General features: G+C 35.8%; 1 protein-coding gene across 3 annotated transcripts; it reads left to right on the forward strand.

Annotated features, from left to right (window-relative positions):
• Positions 1-237: 237 nt before the first annotated feature.
• LOC127848732 (uncharacterized) lies at positions 238-16,068 on the forward strand. 3 transcript variants are annotated; one of them, XM_052381340.1, is made up of 5 exons: positions 238-567; positions 5,248-5,394; positions 9,190-9,367; positions 10,712-11,738; positions 13,241-16,068. In XM_052381340.1, the coding sequence occupies exons 1-4, from the start codon at positions 304-306 to the stop codon at positions 11,710-11,712; spliced, it is 1,590 nt and encodes a 529-aa protein (XP_052237300.1). In that variant the 5' UTR covers positions 238-303; the 3' UTR covers positions 11,713-11,738; positions 13,241-16,068. The 3 variants fall into 3 exon arrangements, 2 of the variants coding, with proteins under 2 accessions (XP_052237300.1, XP_052237299.1); XR_008034665.1 differs by having other exon boundaries at positions 239-567; positions 10,712-13,260; positions 14,114-16,068; XM_052381339.1 differs by having other exon boundaries at positions 239-567; positions 10,712-16,068.
• The last annotated feature ends 8,968 nt before the right edge of the window (positions 16,069-25,036 follow it).

A 25,036-nucleotide genomic window follows, 5' to 3' on the forward strand; every position in this document is an offset into this window, starting at 1 on the left:
AAAAAGTATCTCTAAATTCTTTGCGCGTCTTATAAATGAGACCATTTATCATAGACCACTGTTAGTCACCATCACTACCCCAAATGCTAAAAAAGTTTTTTTCTTCAATTGTGTTGTTGTTTTCAATAGACTTTATTGTAAATTATGGCATTGCCAATTAAATGATTTTACAATTATTTAATATAGATTCTATTTCTGCTCAGCCCCGATATGAACAACTCACACTGTTATTGGGAGGATAAACAATCTTAATTCTATGGTAACGATCTATCATGAGATCGAGTTGTCTTCCCTTACAACAAAATGGCGACGTTCAGTTCGTTCGACGACGACAAAATAGTTATGAATGGAGCGACTGTCTCCAAAACCGTGACCAAAAATGACACGGAACGAAACACGGATTCTGAGAAAGTGGGATACACGTGCTGCATGTCCCGTCTACATCCGGGTACCGAGGTCGTGTGCGAAAAAAGTGGAACGCCTGACGCAAACTTTAATGATTTGGTTAAAACAAACCAGGAGCCTCGAAAATGGGTTATAGACACAGTAAAAGATCGATTTCTGAAGGTAATTAACATTATATCGCTGTATTAAAACTGTTATACGTAAAAAATAAAGTAAACATACAGTTGTTTATTAACAATGACGGATGTCTAAAAATAAATTTTCGATAAATCAAAGCACTAAAAGGATCCACTGTGAATTTGTGAAAGAGCTTTAGAAACTCCTGTTGGTAATAAAGTCTGTATGTAGTTAAAGCATCTTCAAGTTAAAAGATTAACACATGAAATGATGTACACGTTTCTGTGTGTGAGAGTTCAGGCCCTAAAGTGAAGTCAGAGCCCTGATTACAAGTTACCCCAGCTATCCTAATAAATGCAACTTCTTTGAGACTCTTAGGCTGTTGATTACACTTTGTTTACCAATGATTACTATATATCTATATATACTGTCTAACTCCCCTTTCAGGTATTATCGACACTGACATTCAGTTAGCCAATTTTCCGTTATGGCTTTATGTCATAGCTGAACTCAAGTCTGATGTTGCATGTAACACCCATCCCCATACTTCAAAGTCAAGGTCATTTTTAGAGGCCATTTGTCAAATTTAGTCATTGAACAGGTTGTCTAAACTGAAGCTGTGTCATTCATAATGCAAGAAAAATAACTAACCACAATATCCGCAATTAGAAGAGTTCAAGATAATGTTGTTCACGCATGTACCATCTGTTTTTCTACCTCACAGTTCAAGGTCAAATTTAATCTACCTCACAGTTCAAGGTCAAATTTAAAGGTAAACATATAACTTTGGCCTTAAAACAACATTCCCAAGGTTGTCGGACTAAAACTTTGTCATTTATTGTGCAGTTTTAGAATAACCTACCACAAATAACCACCATCATCAACTCCACAATCCATAAACAACTGTTTTCCTGCTTAGATCAAGGTCACACTTTGAGATCAAAGGTCAAATTTGGACAAATTGTTGCGATTGTAACTTTTTCATAAATATATTTTCCTAGGGTCATGAGCATTAGAAAAAAACGCTGCCCATGTATAGAGTTTTATACAGTAAGACCAGGTCACTGGCAAAACTTACCTACATAAAGGCCAGTCAGAGTGCATATATGGCTAACGCTTTCTTTTGTTTTAGAGCACATTTCAATCAATATCAAAGTGATTCCATGTTTTACAATTGTGCACTTTTTAACCGTAAATAACGTTACACCAAAGTAAAGATGTTCTATGTGATACAAAGTTTTTGTTTAGCAATCAATGTGCCCACTCTTTCCATGCTTTGTATTAGGATGATTTGACCTTGTACATGCCAGCATTATCTGTGTTCTATGCGTTTAATTGCAGAAAATTTATTGACATGAAGTTCATGCGTGTGGCAAAAGTGAGTAATGAAATATATAATGAATTAGGCAGCCTTAAAAAAAGTTGTTTATTTAAGAGAGAAGCCTTCATTATTTTTGCCCATTTATGATTTTGGTAAAATATTATTTTAAAAAGAACTGACTGACATCGATTAAAAACAAAACAAATAATAATGCTTTTGTAATTATAGCATTGCCAAATTGTCTAATTTAAGGCAACTGCATTTATTCATAGCACTATTACCAGTACTTCCTGAAACAACCTAGAAACAGACTGTCGTTAATGCAGAGACATTGTTTTATTGGTTTATAACATGCTGATTAGATTTATAGCATGCCTGGAGGCTATTCAACAATTGTAACAAAACATAAAGATCTTCAATTTCACCTTCTGGTTAGCATTGAATTAATGTCAATGTTTCAACACCTCTGGAATTTTTAATTGTTTTGTAATAATAATGCTAACTGGTTTGCAGATTGAGGATATTTTACAAACAAAATGCAGAATAATAACTTTATTTAACATACACTATAATCCTCTTTAATATTTAACTGAATTTAATTATTTGAATGTTAAACACACTATAAAAATACAATTAACAAATCATTACAAACAGTAAAGTTAAACATATTTAATTAATACATTTGATTTTCCAACTTTGCATAACTTTCTTAACCAACAGGCATCTATTTTGATCAAATCTAAACAAAATTAATTAGTAATAATCTAAAGTCCATAGTATTTTGAAAAAAACACACCTAAATGTTGTTTGATAGATTGTCTGAATATAGATTTAATTACAAACTCAAGTTTTGTTAAATTATTTTTGAAAGCTCTCTACAAATGGGGTGGTTGAATCAATAACATTGAATGAACCTTACGTACATTAGGAGCAAAATATTTACCTAAGGAATATGATTTGAAACACGTCTGACGATTTGGCTTTTCATTTGACAAAGGTTGTACCAGATGAAAATAAAGTAAGTAATTGCACATGCAGTGAGACATGCACATGTTTTTTTTGCCAGTACAAATATTTGGGTGTACACATAATGTATTAGCACGAATATTTTGCATCTATTTTTCTAGCTGGTTACACAGTCATGCATTTTCTGTTGGTAAACACGCACAGTGATTTTTTTGCCCAAAATTACAGCTTCTTACATGCTGTTTCCCATCTGCAAAAAGTAAAAAAGTCTGTTTCCTAGTGGTAAGCAGTTACATTTTCCGCAAAAACCTTAGCAAAATTTCCCCCCAAAATATTCCAAAATTTTCCAATAAACTTAGTAATTGGTTGATTGAGTTGATTATATTAATGTACAGATGTAATTCCCTAGCACTTTTTAATATAAATGTTAGAAAGCAGTCACACATGCACTTACAAACAATTGGTATAATGTTATTTATAATCATATACATTTTTATTTTTTCCCAATTTCATGGTCTTATCGCGCTTTTTTTCCTGATCGGAAAGGCATAGGCTGTAAAATAAGAAGCAAAAAAAAAAAACCTGACAGCACTTGAAAGTCAAAATGGTAAGCGTGATTGTAGCACCTGCAAAGTTATGGTTGCACATGCTGACAATGTGACATGATAGTTACATGTGTTCATGTGTAAGTGCACACATGCAACAATGACTAAATGAACATGTGCTTACATGTCTGCACATGATAGTCAGAACAGGCATTACATAAAATCATGTGTTTCTTATGTCACCTCTAGATTTTTTATATTTCTTTGGATACATTATAATGAAGACAACTTGACAGGCAAAATTTACTTGTCTGATGACAAATTTGTGTTTGTGAGAGATTGAAATTTCACACCTCTTTTCTTGAGACACCCTACTGGCAATGTTCCATTTATGAAGTTTACTCGCCGTTGTCTTTTACTTAGCAAGTTGTCTTTTACTTAGCAAACTGACTTTATTAATCCAAATAAATACTCGGTGTACTGTGTTAATCGGTGTTGGTTTTCATTAGTCTGTGTTTTATGGAAAGGCTACCAATGTTTGAAATGGGATGTCATGTCCAAGAAAGGATTCATGAGTTGAAGTTTATGAACCATAGGACATGAATGAGATCATATCATGTGACTGAAATATCATCAATATTCCAAAAAATCCTAACAAACAGTATGTGTTTTGTAGATTGTGAAAGGTCACCATGGCGAAGTGGATATGGTGTCTGCCCAGGGTTTTTTTTGGCCCGATTTTATAGCCGAATTTCGGCTATGTTCCCAATCCCAAAAAGTATACTTTTTTCCCAAAATGTGGCAAACAAAAAATTCCCAATTCCCCCCCCCCCCATTTTTTTTTTTTTTTTTTTTTTTTTTTATAGAAAGAAGTGTCTAATGCATATTTTATCTCAATTTTAATTCAATTACATCTAACAAAGTATTATATGATTTTGTTCTTTTAATTTGAATAATTATAAAGAGTTATGTCAAATTTATTGTTTCCCTAATCAGTGGACTTTTTGTGTGGAAAAAAAGGCTAATGAATTTATTTTCCCAATTTCATGAAAATGCCGATAAAATTCCCAATTCCAAAGCCATGGGCTATCTTCCCAAAAAGTGGGAAAAAAACCTGCTGCCTAGAGACCGGCAGGTCCTGGGTTTGATCCCACTGTGGGAGTGTTCTTCAGACCTCTCAAAGACACCAAGAACTGGTGTTAGTCCCGTGAAACTGGATCAAAAACTTATCAAATAAGCCTTACAAAAAGATTTTGAAAGAGGATCCATACATGTATTATTCCAGTGAAACACTCAAAATATTATGCCAAACATAAATAAAACATTTTCTGACTGATACACTGCTTAATACTTAATAAATGATTTGTTCAAATATCACAAGGGCAGATTTTAACCTTTCTTTATTTTTTGGAAGTTTTAGGTTTCATTTTAGTTTTAAGAAACTAAAAGCAGTTTAAAAAATTCCAGTTAGAACACCTGCATTGAGTAATTAACTTGACATGTTGTGCTTGTGTGGTTTAAACCCCTGGATCATCCATTTGTTGTCTTCATAATGACCCTCTCCCCCCCCCCCCCCCCCCCCAAAAAAAAAGCAACAACCCTTACTTAAAACCCCACTCCAAAATTCAACTGCTGTTGTATTTATCTGAAAGTTGAAGAATTTGTGTACAGGAAACATATCAGTTTTCGCATAAAATCACATGGCCAACCACACATTTTAGGCGATAATATTCCTAAAAATGAGCCCCCACCCCCACCCATAACATAAAACAACTCCAAAAACAACTACCCTTGTATTTATCTGAAGGTTTTCCATTGGCCTATATTAAAAGAAAACTGTCACCTCTGTAAAACGCAACGTTCCAAAACAACTACCCTTTTATTTATGTGAAGGTCGTACAAGAGCAGGAGATGGTTCAGGTGAACATTCTGGACCCCAACTCGCAGGATGACGAGTACAGGCACCTGGTACAGGCCCTTCAGGAGTACACGCAGACCATCAATGAGGTCGCGCAGTGCATGTACGATGTTATCAGAGAGGTGAGGGAAGTTTGAGCATTTGTGAAAAAAAGATAAATAAAATATGAATTGTGTATCTTATGACCATGTCACTCTGTGAGAAATTTGAGTACCAGAAAAGTTATGGTTTTGGAAATAAGCAGGTTGATCTAGCAAGTGTTAATATGATTTGTATCTGGAAAAACGGGCTTAATACATTTGCATAAAGTGTCGTCCCAGATTAGTCTGTGCTGTCTGCTTAGGCTATGCTAGGACAACACTTTTATTGTACTATTCATTTGAAGGAAGTCTCTTCTTCTGGAGAATGCATTTTTAGCAGAAAGTGTTGTGCCTGATCAGACAGTTTTTAGTAATAAGAGCACTGGCTAATCTGGGACAACACGTATGCACATGCAATAAAACCAGTTTTCCCAGAGTGGGAAATCAAAAAATATTTTAACCCTTTGCATGCTGGGAAATTTGTCGTCTGCTGAATTTCTAAAATTAGCATTTTCTTTGTGTTTTTTTTTTCAAAGAATACTATCAGAATAGCAAACAGTTTGGATCCTGATGAGACGCCACGTTCTGTGGCGTCTCATCTGGATCCAAACTGTTTGCAAAGGCCTTTAAAATTCGGTTCCCGCACTGAAAGGGTTAAATTATTGGGCAACTAAAAGCCTGATCACACTGTGAATAATTACAGCTCTGAGTTTGATAAAAGTTGTTGTCCTTCAAATTAACAGTTTGACCTGGAAGGCCTTAAATAATTATTTATTACAAAAGAGGAAGACCCCTTCATGAAATTGAAACTCTTCAAGCAAGCCGGTATAATAATTTACCTGTACAGGACTTGCGAGAAAGTGTGTTTTTTTATCATTCAAGTTGCAGCAAATAATAAATTACTGGATAGACTTTGGGGTTAATTGGCCACATTGTGACAAGGTTTTCAGGGCCTTATGATGCATGGCAGAAAATGTTTAGTCTTATATAATGTTTCAGCATTTTTGTAATGTCAAATACACAATATCTTAACTGTTCCCTCAGTATTGTAAACATTTTTTTTTTCAGTGTTTAACAAAATGAAGATTCTCTCATTGAAATGTGACTTTCATTAATGTAATAATGGGCATTTATGAATTTGAATATTTCTAAATAATTTCACAACTTTTATCAAATATACCATTTATTTCTTGTATTGTAAGCATTCTACTGTTTTGTAAATTGCCTCATCTACAATTAGTATTTCAGTCATCCCTTGTGCATGCAAAATAATATCTGCCCAAAATATTTACACTTCAGTGTTCTTCATGTTGCATGTTGTGCAATTTAACCATTATGTAAAACTGCATTGCATAATCAATAGACTGCAAGTTTAATTTCCATACCTTGCATGTTCCAATCCATAGATTGGCTGTATCTATCCCAAACACTACTGTAAGAGTTCAAACAATTATGATATGGGGTTTGTGTCCCAAACATTGCAATTATTATTCCATAGATAACCGGTATGTGTCCCAAACAATGCATTTCTTTTTCAATAAATAACCAATATGTGTCCCAAACATTGCATTGCTTGTTCCATAGATAACCGGTATGTGTCCCAAACAATGCATTGCCTGTTCCATAGATAACCGGTATGTGTCCCAAACATTGCATTGCTTTTTCCATAGATAACTGGTTTGTGTCCCAAACATTGGATTGCTTGTTCCATATATAACCGGAATGTGTCCCAAACAAAGCATTGCTTGTTACATAGATAACTGTTATGAGTCCTGATTGTTGCATTGCTTGTTGCATAAAATACCAGTATGTGTCCCAAACATTGCATTGCTTGTTCCATAGATAACCGGTATGTGTCCCAAGCATTGCATTGCTTGTTCCAGATAGCCAGTATGCGTCCCAAACATTGCATTGCTTGTTCCATAGATAACCGGTATGTGTCCCAAGCATTGCATTGCTTGTTCCATAGATAACCGGTATGTGTCCCAAACATTGCATTGCTTGTTCCATAGATAACCAGTAAGTGTCCCAAGCATTGCATTGCTTGTTCCATAGATAACCGGTATGTGTCCCAAACATTGCATTGCTTGTTTCATAGATAACCGGTATGTGTCCCAAACATTGCATTGCCTGTTGCATAGAATACCAGTATGTGTCCCAAACATTGCATTGCTTGTTTCATAGATAACCGGTATGTGTCCCAAACATGGCATTGCTTGTTGCATAGAATACCAGTATGTGTCCCAAACATTGCATAGCTTGTTCCATAGATAACCGGTATGTGTCCCAAACATTGCATTGCTTGTTCCATAGATAACTGGTATGTGTCCAAAATATTGCATAGCTTGTTCCATAGATAAACGGTGTGTGTCAAAAAAATAATTATTGTGCCATAAATAACATGTACATGTCCCAAACATAGCCTTGCTTGTTCCATAGATATCCTGTATGTTTCCAAAATATTGCATTGCCTGTTCCATAGATAACCAGTATGTGTCCCAAACATTGCCTTGCTTGTTCAATAGATAACCGGTATATGTCCAAAACATTGCATTGCTTATGAAAAAGATAACCAGTATTATTTTGTCCCACACAATTCATTTCCTGTTCAATAGATAACCAGTATGTGTCGAAAATATTGCATTGCTTGTGCAATAGATAAGCGGTATATGTCCAAAACATTGCATTGCTTGCTCAATAGATAACTGGTATGTGTCCCAAACATTGAATTGCTTGTTCAATAGAAAAACCAGTATGTGTCCCAAACATTGCACTGCTTGTTCAATAGATAACCAGTTTGTGTCCCTAAAATTGCATTGCTTGTTCAATAGATAACTGGTATGTGTTCCAAAAATTGCATGGCTTGTTTAATAGATAAACAATATGTGTCCTGAACAATGCATTGTATGTTCCATTGATAACCAGTATGTATCCCAAATATTGCATTTCTTGTTCCATAGATAACCGGTATTTGTCCAAAACAATGCATTGCTTGTTCCATAGATAACCGGTATGTGTCAGAAACATTACATTGCTTGTTCCTTAGATAATCAGTATGTGTCTCATTGCATTGCTTGTTCAACGGATAACTGGTAAGTGTCCCAAACATTGCATTGCTTGTTCCTTAGATAACCAGTATATGTCCAAAACAATGCATTGCTTGTTCAATAGCTAACCGGTATGTGGCCCAAACATTGCATTGCTTGTTCCTTAGATAAAGGTATAATTCGTTCCAAACATTGAATTGCTTGTCCTTAAATTACTGGTACTGTCCCAAACAATGCATTGCTTGTTCGATATATAACCTGTATGTGTCCCAAACAATGCTTTGCTTGTTCCATAGATAACTGTTGTCTCCCAAATATTGCATTGCTTGTTCCAGAGATAACTGGTATGTGTCCCAAACATTGCATTGCTTGTTCCAGAGGTACCTGGTATGTGTCCCAAACATTGCATTGCTTGTTCCATATATAACCGGTATGTGTCCCAAACATTGCATTGCTTGTTCCTTCTATAACTGGTATGTGTCCCAAATATTACATCGCCAGTTCCATAGTTAACCAGTATGTCTCCCAAATATTGCATAGCTTGTTATATTGATAACCAAGAGTCTCAAACATTGATTACGGTCATAGTGTGTTCAGTGAATGGCATAATTTACAGGTTGCATGTCTGATACATAACATTTTTCTAACAACTTATGTTCCATATATCATCACCCATATTGTGTGTTCCATTCATCACATCTCACACTTTGACTTCCATCTGTCCATTCATCACTGGTCGACACAATCATCACATATTTGCACACATCACTGTGAAAGTTCCCGTCACCAGGTGGGATTGCCCAGCCTGGATGACCAGATGATGGTGCAAATGGGGCGGGAGGGCGTAGAGATCGAGGCGATGCGCGCCACCAACAAACTGATCAGGATCCACAAGGCGCTCTTGGAGAGCAGCCACAGCGCACTGCAGATCGCTGAGGAGGATGGCGCTGCGAGTCGAGCACTTAGAAGTAAGTTGCTTGGTGTTAAAAGGGGCGAAATTGCTAGATTTGAGCCTTACTTTGGGAAAACGGGGTTAAATGCATGTGCATAAAGTGCTGTGCCAGAGTGGCTTAAAGCAGTCGTCACAGGCTTATAAGGAATGACACTTTCAGCTTTTATAGCATTGTTTCGTTGAAAGGAAGTCTCTTCTTAGCGAAAATCCAGTTGGGCAAAGAGTCGCGTCTCCTTTTAGCCTTGGCAGAGTCAGAAGCTCATTTGGGACGACACTTTATGCACATGCATTGAGCCCGGTATTCCTATAGCATGACACATGTTTAAAAGTCATGCACAATGAATTTTGTGTGTGCAATATTTATCCAAAGTCTGATAAATATTATTTTGTTCAATAAGAATAAGTAGTGTAAGTTTTGATATTTTTATGCTCCCCTCCCAAAAAAAATTGGGGGGGGGGGGGGGGCATATAGTCGCCGCTTCGTCTGTCCGCCCGTCCTTCCGTCCGTGCACAATTTTTGTCTGGGCTATTTCTCAGCAACTAATGACCGGAATTCAATGAAACTTTATGGGAAGTTTAACTACCAACAGGAGATGTGCATATTATCAGCGGGTTCTGGTCGGATGATTTTTCACAGAGTTATGGCCCTTTGAAATTGTCCATTGTACATATAGTGCAATTCTTGTCCGAGCTATTTCTCAGCAACTTATCACGGGAATTCAATGAAACTTTATGGGAAGCTTTACTACCAACAGGAGATGTGCATATTATCAGCCGGTTATGTTCTGATGATTTTTCACCGAGTTATGGCCCTTTGAAATTTTTTATAAACTGTACATATAGTGCAATTCTTGTCTGGGCTATTTCTCCCCAACTACTGACTGGACTTCAATGAAGCTTTATGGGAAGCTTAACTACCTTGAGGAGATGCGCATGTTATGAGTGGGTTCTGGTTAGATGATTTATTTAGAAAGTAATGGCCCTTTGACATTTTTATGTTAAGTTTTTAAACCATCCATCGTATTATTTTGTCCAAAGTTATGCCCCTCAAGACATTTACTTTTATCTTAATATATAGTGCAATATTGTGACAAAAAAACACTTTGGGGAGCATCACCCGTCTCCGACGGTTTCTTGTTACCATAGGATATGATCAGTCTTATGTCTACTTTTCAAAAAAAATTATATTGTTTAACAATTTTGTTAAAATTGCAGATCTGATATAATCTTGAATTATGTTTTTAAAACTGTTTTGTTGTTCATCCTTATAGTCGGTTATAAGAGTTTTGAATGGCAGTGAAAGAATTTCAACTGCAAACATGTACACATGTGTATCTTCATGTTGTGTCTGTGGTTACAGAAAGTGGTCGCAGGAGAGTCAGATGCTTCCCATCAGGCATCGAAGATGACAGTGACACACGGGCAATCATCGAGACCACGCGGGAACACTCGGAAACCCTCGGAAACATTGTACTGACTTTGATAACAGAGCTTATCAACAAGTACCGACTCCCGTCGAATCTCATGGCCCGACTTGAAGAAAGGATCGTCCAGCAGCATGAGGAAGATATGGCGGAAAAGGTAAACCAAATGCGGAAACTGAAAAAGATAAAGCAGAAAGAGGCGGGCAATGTTGTAAGGAATAAGAAGGCTAGGAAGAAGGATAAAAGAGCCATCTACAAGCAGCTGGCTAAAGAAGAGGCAAAGAAAAATGAAAGTGGGAACCAAAGTGAAGCCAAGGTTTCTCAGGTTTCAATACAAGGTTCAGGTGGAACCGATTTGGTTGAGGTTATTGGGGAAAAACAAAACGGGTATGGGGCAACAGCTATTCCAGTTGATGAGGCGAAGGCAAAAGAAGATGAAACTAATGATGACTGGGGAAATGACCGGGCATTTAAGGAGAAATTCTGCGCAGTCCTTCAAGAGAAATTTTCATACAAATTCAGCCATACTGAGGCTGAGCTAGAGAACACTGAAAGAGAAACGAAGAAAGAATCTGATGCAACTTCTGAGGAGAAGGAGAAAAAAGAACTGTGTCTTGAATCAGCTCTGGTTCGGATGAACGCGTCGTGCGCAAAGAGGTCGTCGAGGAACTGGAAGAAAACAGCGCTGTTTCAGCAGACAAACGAGATGTTCATGGTGAACTTCTACACGTTGTCAACCGCGTTTATCAACGAGCTGCACTCGATGAAGCATGAGGCGTTGGAGCAGAGAAAGGACCAGACAATGAAAGATCTCCACAACAGACTGCAGAAGATGAAGGATGAAATGGCGAGGGTTGAGGACGAGGTGGCTGCGGAACTGGCCGCAGAACTGAAACTCAGGACAAGACTGATTCTTGAAGGCAATTCAGATATATGATAACAAGGAAATTTACCTTGAAGTTGGTAAATGGTTTTTATTGTTTTATTGAAATTTTGAAAAATTTAATCGAAATAACTCAGGACTTTGCATCACCATTTTTGAGATATAATAATGAGTAAATTTGCACACACAAAATATTTAGTAAATTAATACTGAATATGATGTACATTGTTTTTGGTTCGATTGAAAGTTTTGAAAAAAAATATTGCTGAAAGTACTTGTGATGAAACTGAAATAAGATTACAACAGGTTCTTTGCAATTTGACTATAGTTTAAATAGAACACAGCTTATGCTTTTAGGTAACTAAAACAGAACATACCTAGAACAAAGCAGGTTCTTGAAAGCAGCTAGAAACAGAACTAGGTGTCAGGAAATCTTTATGTCAAATGGATGAGAACAAAAAACTGGAACACACGAGTTTTGTGAGGTACATTAAGAAGAATATTGTAAGTCAAAACTAGAACATTGCAAAGCATGTAAGCAACAAAATCAGAATTGTGTAGGTTTCAACTAGAACACAGCACATTTAAGATGACCAATAATGCAGAACATAGGAGAACAAAGCCACATTATGTCATGTTTTTTTAAAGCGGTTTGAACAAAGCCTGTCGGAGCAGGCCTAGAATGCATCACTTCCTTGTGGCAGCCAGACATTGACATGATAGACCAAAATTCCAGCAGAGCATCTCATTGATTTGGTACAACTACAGAAGAAAGAAGAAACTATATTTTAGATCTTTGAATGCTACAAAACGTTGTTTTTTTTAAGATACTAGTAACTCGAAAGAATCTAGAACAGAACATTGTTGAACATTACTTGAGCAGGACATCAAAGTATGTATATTGAAGTGATGTCTTGTTTGGAATATTCAGGGTTTTTTAACAGCCAGTGGCTTTTGAATTGGGGGAAAAAGCGCACAAAACATTTAAACTGGGAAAAATAAAAAGTTCAAAAGAAATTAATATTCCTTGTATGCTGATATTTTAATTAAATAAATAACGAACAAATTGAAAAGAAATAATTCTGCACATTGTTGAAATACTTTTGGAAATGTTGATTTAAAAAGATTACATGATATTAATGTATGTGATATTAATGTATGTTTAATTCTTGTTGTATGATAATTGATATAATACACTGAGACAAATTGAATTGATTATTAAAGCAAAATAAATTACTTAAAGGACATGTTTTTATTCTTCTGACAATTTTTTTGATATACTGGTCAGCATTTCGTTTGATACATGTATTCTTATATGGTAGTTATTATTTCTTAAGCATTCTACAGCTTGTTTGTCAAATGATTGTTTGCACAAGTCATTGTTTACATAGCTAACCTTGGCTTTTTGATTTGATCTCTGTACATAGGTGGACATACAAAGCCCCCAAATAACGATAAAAATAGATTAAATAAAGTCTTTGTTTCATACATTTTCAGAATAGATATTTGAAGTGATATCATTTCACTGAATATAGTATTTTTCTTCTATACTGTATCATTGTTATTTTTTTTCCAATTTTAGACAGGGTTTATTGAATCAAGGTACATGTTATTTTGATGTGTTTATACTTAAGTATAGTCATTTTGGGCATTAAATATTTATGTTTTTTGTTTTGTTTTGCAACATGTTTTAATGACAGGGACCTATACAAACAAGTTTGTATAGGTCCCTGTTTATTATAATGTTATATTGATTCAGATATAAGTGTGGATGGTGTAAAAAAAATACTAAAATAATTAAATGTGAGTGTGCTAAATATATTATAAACTGGTATATGTAATAATAATTTTGTTATTATGTATTGAATTGTAAAAACATATTTTTTAATAATTGTTAATATATATTGAATCTGAAAAATATATTGTATATGTCTCTCAGTTCATTTGAAGTTTGTACTAGTATTTATATCATTTTTTTGTCCGATACCGGTTTCACCGGAGGGGACTAATGGTTTGCGCTCTGTCAGTCAGTCAGTCAGTCAGTCAGTCAGTCAGTCAGTCAGTCAGTCAGTCAGTCAGTCAGTCAGTCAGTCAGTCTGTCTGTCTGTCTGTCTGTCTGTCTGTCTGTCTGTCTGTCTGTCTGTCTGTCTGTCTGTCTGTCTGTCCGTCACACTTTTCTGGATCCTGCGATAACTTTAAAAGTTCTTCATATTTTTTCATTAAACTTGAAATATGGATAGATGGCAATATGGACATTATGCACGTCATTTCATTTTGTTCCTACGTCAAGAATTATGGTTGCTATGGCAACAAATAGACTAGAAATAGCTGCTGAAAATAGTGGTTTTCTGGATCCTGCGATAACTTTAAAAGTTCTTCATATTTTTTCGTGAAACTTGAAACATGGATAGATGGCAATATGGACATTATGCACGTCATTTCATTTTGTTCCTAGGTCAAAAATTCTGGTTGGTATGGCAACAACAACAACAACAAAAATTGTGACAATAGTGGAATTTCTGACAATGTTGGAGCAGGTAGGGGACATATATTGCTCGGCAATAGTCTTGTTTTATAAGTTCTGTAATTGTAATGTGTTTCTACTTGCGACCTTCACTTGATTTATTTTCTCTTTTGGAACTGTTCATAATCTATTAATATCATTTATTTTTTATTTTGCAAATTTTCGTATAGAATATTAATTTGTATGTGATTGTTTTATGTTGTTGTTGTATGTTAATTTTATGTTCTTGTTTTGGTCTCAGAAGCTATTTTAATGAACTCTAAAATTGTAATTTAAAGTTACTTACTTTAAAAACGAACAAAATATAGACAGTTAACTGTATATTTGGTTAAAACATAAGATTTTTATATTTCAATATGACACTTCATCTTTGTAAAATTGATATTATTTTGATTGCATTTACAGTATTTATAGTCAGTTTACAGTTTGTTCCTTTAAAGGGACCTTTTAACAGATTTTGGCATGTATTGAAGTTTGTCATTAAAATGCTTTAAATTGATAAATATAAGCATAGGATCTAAAAAGCTGCAGTAAAAAATACCAAGAACAAGATTAAAGAAAGAAAAGAGTAACCCTCAACTGGGCTCGAACCACTGACTCCTCCAGTAAGTCTAACGCTTAGACTACATGGCCATATGTGCTCATACATTGAGTGCTGTATTGTATACTTTATATAAGCAATTCTCATAGTGTCACAAAATATAACGACAACAACAGAACTCTCCAAATTATTCAATCGTTTCGCGTTTCAAACACTTAATAATTTTCAGGTTTTTAAATGGTAAAAAGATGCATATCATGGATATTTTATAGCATGAATGTTCATTATTATTTTCTCCTCACAAATATCATAACTACAACAAAAATGTGCTGTCTGTCTGTCATTGTGTCAGTCAGTCACTGTATGTGTATGTCCCAAAACTTAAATCTTGGTTAAAGTTTGATAACTTTTGCATTATTGAAGATAGCAACTTCATATTTGGCATGCATGTGTATCTCACGGAGCTGCACATTTTGAGTGGTGAAAAGTCAAGGTCAAGGTCATCCTTCAAGGTCAAATGTCAAATATCATTGTATTTTTCTTTCCTTAAACTTTAACCTTCGTTAAAGTTTGGTCATAACTTTTTTAATATTGAAGATAGCAACTAGATATTTGGCATGCATGTGTATCTCATGGAGATGCACGTTTTGAGTGGTGAAAAGTCAAGGTCAAGGTCATCCTTCAAGGTCAAATGTCAAATATCATTGTATTTTTCTTTCACTCTTTTTTTTCATAGTAAATTATGTTATATAATTATCTGGGAGAGGATCCAGATAATGTTGCAAAAACTTGTAATCCAATCCCATGCATATTTGATGCAATAAATACGTTTAAACTATTTTTCTTTCCTAAAACTTTAACCTTCGTTAAAGTTTGGTCATAATTTTTTTAATATTGAAGATAGCAACTAGATATTTGGCATGCATGTGTATCTCATGGAGATGCACGTTTTGAGTGGTGAAAGGTCAAGGTCATCCTTCAAGGTCAAATGCCAAATTTATGGCTTCAAAGCGGCGTAATAGGGGGCATTGTGTTTCTGACAAACACATCTCTTGTTTAATTTTGTCAATTTGCCAAAACGTGAAAAGGTCCCTTTAAAGCCAGACAGTTCACCTAATTATGATGATGAGGCCGACTTCTCATTTACTTGACGATATATTATGTGTAAAACATGAACGTCTCAATGTTATTATGTAAAAATTACTTTACATGCCTTTACATGATAATTGATATATTGTTGAATCAAAAATGATGAATAGGCATCCCGTGGACTTTATTGAATGATTGTGTATGCTCATGTACATTTTAAATGGATGAATAACATCAGGCTGATCTCTATAGATAAGAGTCGTTGTTGTTACTTCCGCCAGTCAAACGGATTTACCAAACATTTCCTCGTCAGGCTATTGAAAGCCCAACAGGGCGTATCAGTTATTTTTTAACATATTTGTATAGACCATTTTGGCTATCAATAGATGTTATACTATTTTATAATGAGAAATCATCGTCTCCCCCTCCCCTAAAATTTCATACATGCATGTATATTAACGCATATATAGCGAAAATTTAATACCATTATCCGATTGTTTTAAAAATGTTTAGAACGTCGAATGTTTTGCTCGGGAAGATGTCGGGACGAGCGTCAAAACATCGGCAAACATATTAACAACGTTCTAGATATTGACTCTGTCTATCTAAGTTATAAAACAGTCCATTGTTGTCGTCTATGTCACTAGTCGAGTGGGATGTGCCGACTCATCGCGTAGATTGTTTTACCATCAGCTTGGGATTTTAGATAAAAGTTAACATCTCATTTATCTTTTTAATAGATAACTGCTACCTTACATTATGATTAGTATTCAATTACCGGTAATACATAATGTATCACTATTTAAACTATCGGCAAACAGACGGCTTCGCATCAGTTTTAATAATTCGGACCTTTCATAACTTGACCGGCTTTCCCTCCGCTGTGGCGTCTCATCTGGATTCAAACTGTTAGCAAAGGCCTTTAAAATTCGGTTCCAGAACTGAAAGGGATATGCTTTTATCCTCAATACATGGGGCGATATTCACAAAGCTTTACAGGCTAAACTTGACAAAACTTTAAATAGCATATCCAAAGTTATATTTTTTTACAAGAGGATACATAGTTACACTGTACGGAATACACTGATGGTTCTAGTTTGAACATCTAAATGTTAAGACAAAAAAACTTAAACGACATTTATATGACATAAACTGGGACAAGAGTAATTATTTAAGTGTTAGCAAATTTTAGGACGAAAAGATATCCACATACATGCAGATCCTATGTAATCATTATTGTACTTGGGATAAAATATATTGCTTGTTAGATTTGATGTACTAAATTACTCCAATATACTAGAATACCGGGGGAGTTGATATACTAGGGTACAATTTATAACACGTCTCAGAATAGATTAGATGTACTAAATTACTCCCATATATTAGAAAATTGTTTATATACATGTACATGTATCGATATCACTTGATTATCGGTCACTCCACTGTCGCGCAGTACAGTAAAGCCCTTGCAAAACTAGAAACGTCCTGTAGAAGTACAGTAAAGCCCTAGTAAAACTAGAAACGCCCTATATAAGTATGCGAACGAAGAAATGAATTTTTAAGGGGGCTGTTCTGGGTATGTGCATAAAATGTAAGCGGATTAAAGCTGCTATGTGTAAACACCGTGATAAACTACGAAACACACGCGGAATTTCAATACTTAAAAAACCGATTGTTATACAGGAATTTCGGTTTTATATATTCGTGCGTTCCGTAGCGCTTTCTGGTTGTGGCCGTGGCGTGACGGTGGTGGCTTTGATGGCCAATGATCAATTTCACCAGACACGCAGAGAACCGTTAATTTTTCGGACGCTATCAAAGTAAACTCCGCAATTTAATATCATTCTCAAGGGTGTCGTAAATGTTAACATACCACTTTGGTTATCTTGGGCGCTCAAAACGATTTTTGAGTGTATCTGTTTCGAGTGATTAATTGTAAATTGGGGTTATCTAACGGTATGTTTTGACATGTTTAATACCCCTTCTCGATAAAGTTCACATAGAGGTACTTAAAGACGTTACATCGTCAATATGCTCCACGTGAACACCATGTTTTGAAAGTTATCTATAATTATACTGCGAACCATTTAGGTTGATGAATTGTTTAACCTGTGGTTATTTCTGTTTTATTGCTCTGCATGATCACATTTTTCAACAATCATTGTTTTTCTTCACAAATCTGTGGACAATGTTATCGGATTTGTAATATTTTAACGGGCAATAACGCGAATGAAATGAAACGACAAACGCGTCGGTATCGAAGAGACGAATCTGATTCTAGTACATATCAAAAACAGCATGCAATCCATAAGTGCATGCCACAGGCATTCGGCATTAGTTGCTACTCCCACTGCCCCGCCCCCCCTCCAACAAATAAACTAATTCCGAGTGACTGTGGTGCATGTAATACAAAACTAGTTATGAAAAATAAGACTAAGATGAGTCAAAGTGTGATGATATTTTATTAATTATGAGAAGAACAAGCTCTTTTTTTTCACCGACGTGAAAACATATTGCCAAACGTAACTATTCGCTATTCGATAACGTAAATTTATGCAGTAAACTTGGGGTTTTTTTACCGAAAATATTGAAATGGTAATGTATCTGGTTTGCTTTATTTAACACGTATTATACTGTGCATGATGTTGTTGAAGATGGCATTGAATCGATTAGCTCCGATGTCATTAATCAAATGATGTGAGTGTTCGATGTTTTTCCTGCAATTTGATTGACGTTGTTAATGAATATAACGAATTGATGTCGATTGAGATATTGACGTATGTATTTGAAATTATGCAAATGTTTTTACATTTCTGGTTTCAGTTCATATAAGTAAAACTTTAAGACGTGAACGCATACTTGGCTAGTGATCCGCCTGCAGGATTATGAGCCTCGCTCTGGGAAAACAGGGCTTAATGCATGTGCGTTAAGCGTCGCTCGAGATAAGCACCCGCAGTCCGTATAGGTAAATTAGTAACGACACTTTCCGGTTGTATAAAAAAAAATTTCGTTTAACCCTTTGCATGCTGGGAAATTTGTCATCTGCTAAAATGTCGTCTGCTGAATTTCTAAAATTAACATTTATTTGATTTTTTTTCAAAGAATACTATCAAAATAGCAAAAAGTTTGGATCCTGGTGAGACGCCACATTCTGTGGCGTCTCATCTGGATCCAAAATGTTTGCAAAGGCCTTTAAAATTCGGTTCCAGCACTGAAAGAGTTAAAGGAAATCTCTTCTAAACGAAAATCCAGTTAATGAGGGACGTTTCGTTCGTAAGGAGCTCGTGTGTACTTCACATGCGTATCTTGGACGACACTATGCCTCGTTTACGCAGAGCCAGAGGCGTAGCGACATTAGTCGGCGCCCGGGGACAATGTATAAATTGTGCGCCCCTTCTCCCAGTGAAACATTGGAGTGCAGTCTTCGGTCTTCATGTGCCACAAGTTTTTCAGTTGTTTTCCACTTTTTAAATCCATCAGCCAATTCAAAGGAAGATTAAATAACAAACAACAAAAGCAGTATGCAGCTTCCTCAACACGAATACAATGAGTCTTCTTCGGGCGCCCCCCCCCCCCTTATGTTGGCGCCCAGGGCAAAGTGCCTCCCCCCCCCCCCTCGCTACGCCTCTGCGCAGAGCGAGGAAACATCCGCGCAGAGATTTGACTGGAACCAGCATAGCTGGATCAAATCCCTGCCTTCATAACCAACCAGGTGATGATAGCCGAGCAACGGGGTACAATCATTGTGCCGTTGTTATTTTTCGGCGTAAGCTGTATTAAGCCAGCTTTTCACCCTGACTTGACCTTTGTAAGTGTCCAATAATACTCAAATAAAATTTCCCGCGGCTAGGTACGAATGAATACACTTCATTTATTCCATTGGCTGATTTGAGTATAACACCAGAACATTGGAAACATATCCGCGTCTTTGTAGCACTGTTTTACTGCATGATACAATTTTATTTCTAATGAAAAGGCTCAATAGATAGAACAGTTTTACAATCAATTTTCGACATAAATACAGTTTGTGCGTTCACCTTTTATTTTCAGAGAATTACCAGCGCAAAAGCGTTTATACTAAAGGCTATGTTGTCATATTTAGTACTTACTTGCATTGCATTTCAACCCGCGAGGTTTCGGGTCAATTCGCGGCCATTTGTGAAAGTCAGAGTTTATATACAGTTCATCACCGGAGTTCGCAGAAGGGGTTGCGATCATTGTGTTACACCGGTCTTACTGACAATAACGTAGTGACTGTAATGCATTGCATTCCAATCCGCAAGGTATCAAGGTCAGTTTGCGGTCAGTTGCAGAAATCTTTATATAAACGCCGTCTCGTAAACTTTGTGCACTTGAAGTCTGTTTTGATCAGAAAGATACTAAATAAAGATATTCGGCGATATTATTGTGGTATGTCAATCATCGATTTTTAATATGGTTTCAACATTTGCATGATAAGGACCAATTTTGATAAAATTAATTAGAAATATTTATCCATTTAGACCAGTTTATTAAGCATGAGCACAATAATTCACTATACTATAATTATGCAATTAAATAAGATTCGAGTATTGCCGGCTGACCTATATGCACTCGTTTATTTTCATGTTTCTTGTGTTTTTCTATTCTGTAAATATAGATATCTGAGTAATAATATCACATAAAGCAAAATAAGCCACGAAATCTGGCGCAAAACCACGTAATTGATTTGCTGATGATGTAGCTAAGAACTGCGCAGAAAAAAGGCATCCGCTACTTTTTATCTCATAGAGATAACTTTTGATCGTTCATAAACATCGACCACAATCAACGCCGTATATCTTTTTTAAAGATATTTCTTGTTTACTCTATTTTTAATCTGTTTTTTTTTTATTAATTATTAATTAATTAATTTTAATAGTTATGAACCTACACTAATACACCATTTTCAAAATTTAAAAGAAAATTAAAATGCTTTTCATAATATAAATATCCTGCCAAATCTGGTAGAATTGTCTTGTGATGCCAGAGATTGTATGTGAGAGCGAGGAACGACAACTCTTCGTGGATATTGAGAAAGAGGCTCGTGTGATACCTGGCTACGGACGATATGCAGAAATAAAATTTGTACAAAGTAAAAAGCTTAATTCATAAAATAATTTTCGTCATTTCTTATGTGACCTACTGACTTTCCCTTTGATTTGATATCTAAGTACGAGATGACGGAAGGAATGTTTCTGAATGACATTGCAGTTGTATTTACATGTCTACGCCCTTTTTGGATATTGAATCGTTCACATCTCTATTCTATTTTACTTATCTATTCGAAATATGGAGACATGGGGCGATTTTGGCTCTTATATTTTGAAATTTGCTTATTGCTTATGGATTACAAACTTTACACATGTGCATGGTTTTTTAATTAAACAATAAACATGGTAATGGTATTTCATACACATGATCATATGTGCGACGAGTCACGTAATTTGCGAACACAAGATCGGCATTGAACGTAATTGCGTAGATAAATCCGTTGAAAAAAAAAGTACGAACAGGATTTGCATTGACACTGAAGAATTACCCTTCATTATCGCCACGCGGTGCTAAGCATTTAACTACTTAAGTACTTATTTACATTGAATTCGAATAAATCTTGCAAAAGCTGTCATGATTTGTGTTTTTTCGACCCTCGGTGTTTCAACATTTCGGTGCGCGACGTGCTATCGGAGAGGTCTTGCATCAGGTGCTTGTAATCTGTAACGTGTGGGGTAAAGATACGGTTACACACAAGTTGGGATCGGATCGAATTATTAAAGCCTTGCTCTGGGAAAACGGGGCTTAATGCACGTGTGGAGAGTGTCGTCCCATATTAGACTGGCAGTCCGCACTTTCCGCTTTTATGATATTTTCCGTTTAAAGAAAGTCCCTTCGTAGCAAAAATCAAGTTTAGGCGGAAAGTGTCGGTCCTGATTAGCCTGTGCGGACTACACAGGCTAATATGGGACGACACTTTACGCACATGCATTTAGCCCCATTTTCACAGAGCGCAGCCCATATAATTATACAAACTTATTATGTCTCGTGCAAAAAATTGCTAGAATCCATCGTTAACGCCTATGTATGTGTACTAGCAGTTTAATGGCATACTTTATTATAGTATTATTAACAAGACTATTGCCAATCAATAAAAGTCCCCTACCGGCTTCACCATTGTCAGAAATTCCACCATTGTCAGAATATTTTTTATTTGTTGCCATAGCAACCAGAATTTTTGACCTAGGAACAAAATGAAATGAAGTGCATAATGTCCATATTGCCATCTATCCATGTTCCAAGTTTCATGAAACAATATTAAGAACTTTTAAAGTTATCGCAAGATCCAGAAAACCACCATTTTCAGCAGTATTTCTAGTCTATTTGTTGCCATGGAAGCCAGAATTTTAGACGTAGGAACAAAGTGAAATAACGTGCATAATGTCCATATTGCCATCTTTCCATGTTCCAAGTTTCATGAAAAATATTAAGAACTTTTAAAGTTATCGCAGGATCCAGAAAACCACCATTTTCAGCAGTATTTCTAGTATATTTGTTGCCATAGCAACCAAAAAAAATTACGTAGGAACACAATGAAATGACGTACACAATGTCCATAATGCCATCTATCCATGTTCCAAGTTTCATGAAAATTTTTAAGAACTTTTAAAGTTATCGCAGAATCCAGAAAACCACCTTTTTGAGCAATATTTCTAGTCTATGTGTTGCCATAGCAACCAGAATTGTTTACGTACGAATAAAATGAAATGACGTGCATAATGTCCATATTGCAAGTTATCACAGGATCCAGAAAAGTGTGACAGACTGACGGACACAGAGCGCAAACCATAAATCCCCTCCTTTAAAACCGGTAGGGGACTAATAAGCGTTATATAGTTAAAGTTAATATTTCAAAAAGCGTTATCTACGTAATAGCAATTGTTCTATTATAACAACTTCTTCAAAATTTTAAATCCGCACTTGTAAAGTCTCGCTTTTAAAACCCTGAAGTGAGAACGATACGGGTATATGCTAGACCGTTGAAAAAGTAAATTTTCTGTAACGCTGCAGTTTGAATGCGCACACCCGGCTCCCTTAGAAGTTTACAGCGTTGATAAAAAACTCATTTGTTAAAGTTAATGTCTCCGGTTTGCCTAAACAGTCACTTTTTAAGTTGTTAAATATTTGCTCATTTGTATTGATTGGGATTGAAGCATGCTGTTAAACGGTTTTTATAATTTTTCCGTAGCGAAAACACACTGAACATCACTGTACGATTTGAAGCCAAAGATGTGTTCCGTTCGTTTCTTAGCGATTATGCGGAGGCTGGTCACGTTGTTGGTGCCGATGATGACTGTGGTGATGAAATGATGATGAGGACGACGATGGTGATGATGCTGACGACCATACCAATGTTGACAACGACTATGATGATAGTGTTGTATAAAATGATGATGATTTCGATGCTGTGGATGCTGATGACCTCGGTTATGATGCCGCTACTGTTGTTGATGCTGATAATTATTATGACGACAGCGATGGTTACGATGATGATGATGATGGTGGTGATGATGATCATGATGATCATCATGGTGGTGACGGTGACAATGATAAAGATAGATGACGTGTTGATGAATCGCACGTATGTATTAATTGCGACTGGTAGGACCTACAAATGCGTTGTGACATAAGACTCCCAACAGCTAGAGACTTTTGTCGAGATCCTTTAACTCTTTCAGTGCTGGAACCGAATTTTGAAGGCCTTAGCAAACAGTTTGGATCCAGATGAGACGCCACAAAACGTGGCGTCTCATCAGGATCCAAACTGTTTGCTATTCTGATAGTATTCTTTGAAAAAAATCAAAGAAAATGCTAATTTTAGAAATTCATCAGACGAAATTTTAGCAGACGGCAAATTTCCCAGCATGCAAAGGGTTAAGCAGCCTTTATGGCACTCGAGAAACTTTGATTGGTTTGCACCAGGAAGACTGTTTTATTACGAATGCCCTCGCACTTTCTTTGTAAACCCCCCCCCCCCCCCCAAAGTGCGTATTAATCAATATCAAAGTATCGTCAATGTTAAATCAAAGACCTATAGATAATCTATAGGTCTTTGGTTAAAGTTAAGCGAGTTGTTTGTTTTACTAGGCTTCTACGTTTTCTCTTGCATCAGCCGCTAAGGTGCAGCTAATCTTTATCTACGTATATATGTTTCTTTACATGCCCTTCAAGTCTGATAAGGGTGTTATTGAAACGTGCAACTCAATACAGACTGCTACTACGCCCTACATATTGTGAGTCCTTTGTAGTAAACTATACAGTAAGCAAATGTGACAAATTTATGGTATGCGCAAAGGTACGCATTTATATATAGAAGAAGAACACATAAAGGGCAAATATTGTTACAAACTTTGTTTATGTAGGTGGCTGTGGGGTTTTGTTTCAATAAAACCTTTAAGAAAAATTCAAGTGGGCGGATATGCAATACACGATATAATATTTCTGTTATGAATATTTAAACCGTTTCTCTTCATTTTAAACGCGGTCAATTTGTGCGTACATTCTGAAATTAGCTATGGATCGCTTACATTTAAATAATAGTTAATACGTCAAATTTTCTTATTTATTTTAAAAAGAAAAAACCGATATGTTTATGCAAACAATAAAAAGTAAAAAAAAAATCGCTAAATAACGACGTTAGATTGGTCGGTAACTTGTTTTTGTTTAATTTGTATGATTACTTTATTAAGATATGCAATGAAATGCAGAAATCTTCCCAAAGTCTATCTAATATTATTTTTGTTGTGTTCAATCGATTTAATGATCATATTCAGCGTAAATTATCGAATTAGCAAAATTATCGCACATGTTATGAGACGCGTTTTGAGAAAACGGGACTTAATGTATGTGCGTAAAGTGTCATGCCAGATTAGCCTGTACAGTCCGCACAGGCTAATCAGGGACGACACTTTCCGCCTAAATTGTTTTTTTGCTAAGAAAAGACTTCATTTAAACGAAAAATGTCATAAAAGCGGAAAGTGTCGTCCCTGATTAGCCTGTGCGAACTGCACAGGCTAATCTGGGACGACAATTTACGCACAAGCATTAAGCCCAGTTTTCTAAGAACGCGACTCAAATTATTGATTTCGTGAATGTTATCGAATGTAGCAAAAACTGATCGCAAACTCAACATTGAATCATAAAAGTTTAGA

The sequence above is a fragment of the Dreissena polymorpha genome, chromosome 10, assembly GCF_020536995.1.
Source record: "Dreissena polymorpha isolate Duluth1 chromosome 10, UMN_Dpol_1.0, whole genome shotgun sequence".
NCBI lineage: Eukaryota > Metazoa > Mollusca > Bivalvia > Myida > Dreissenidae > Dreissena > Dreissena polymorpha.

What these genes read in the sequence shown, in the direction of transcription:
- LOC127848732 (XM_052381340.1), top strand. Translation starts at nt 304, where the DNA reads ATGGCGACGTTCAGTTCGTTCGACGACGACAAAATAGTTATGAATGGA. An exon ending in TAAAAGATCGATTTCTGAAG is followed by an intron (nt 568 to 5,247) that starts GTAATTAACATT and finishes ATTTATGTGAAG; the next exon opens with GTCGTACAAGAGCAGGAGAT. An exon ending in TGCGAGTCGAGCACTTAGAA is followed by an intron (nt 9,368 to 10,711) that starts GTAAGTTGCTTG and finishes CTGTGGTTACAG; the next exon opens with AAAGTGGTCGCAGGAGAGTC.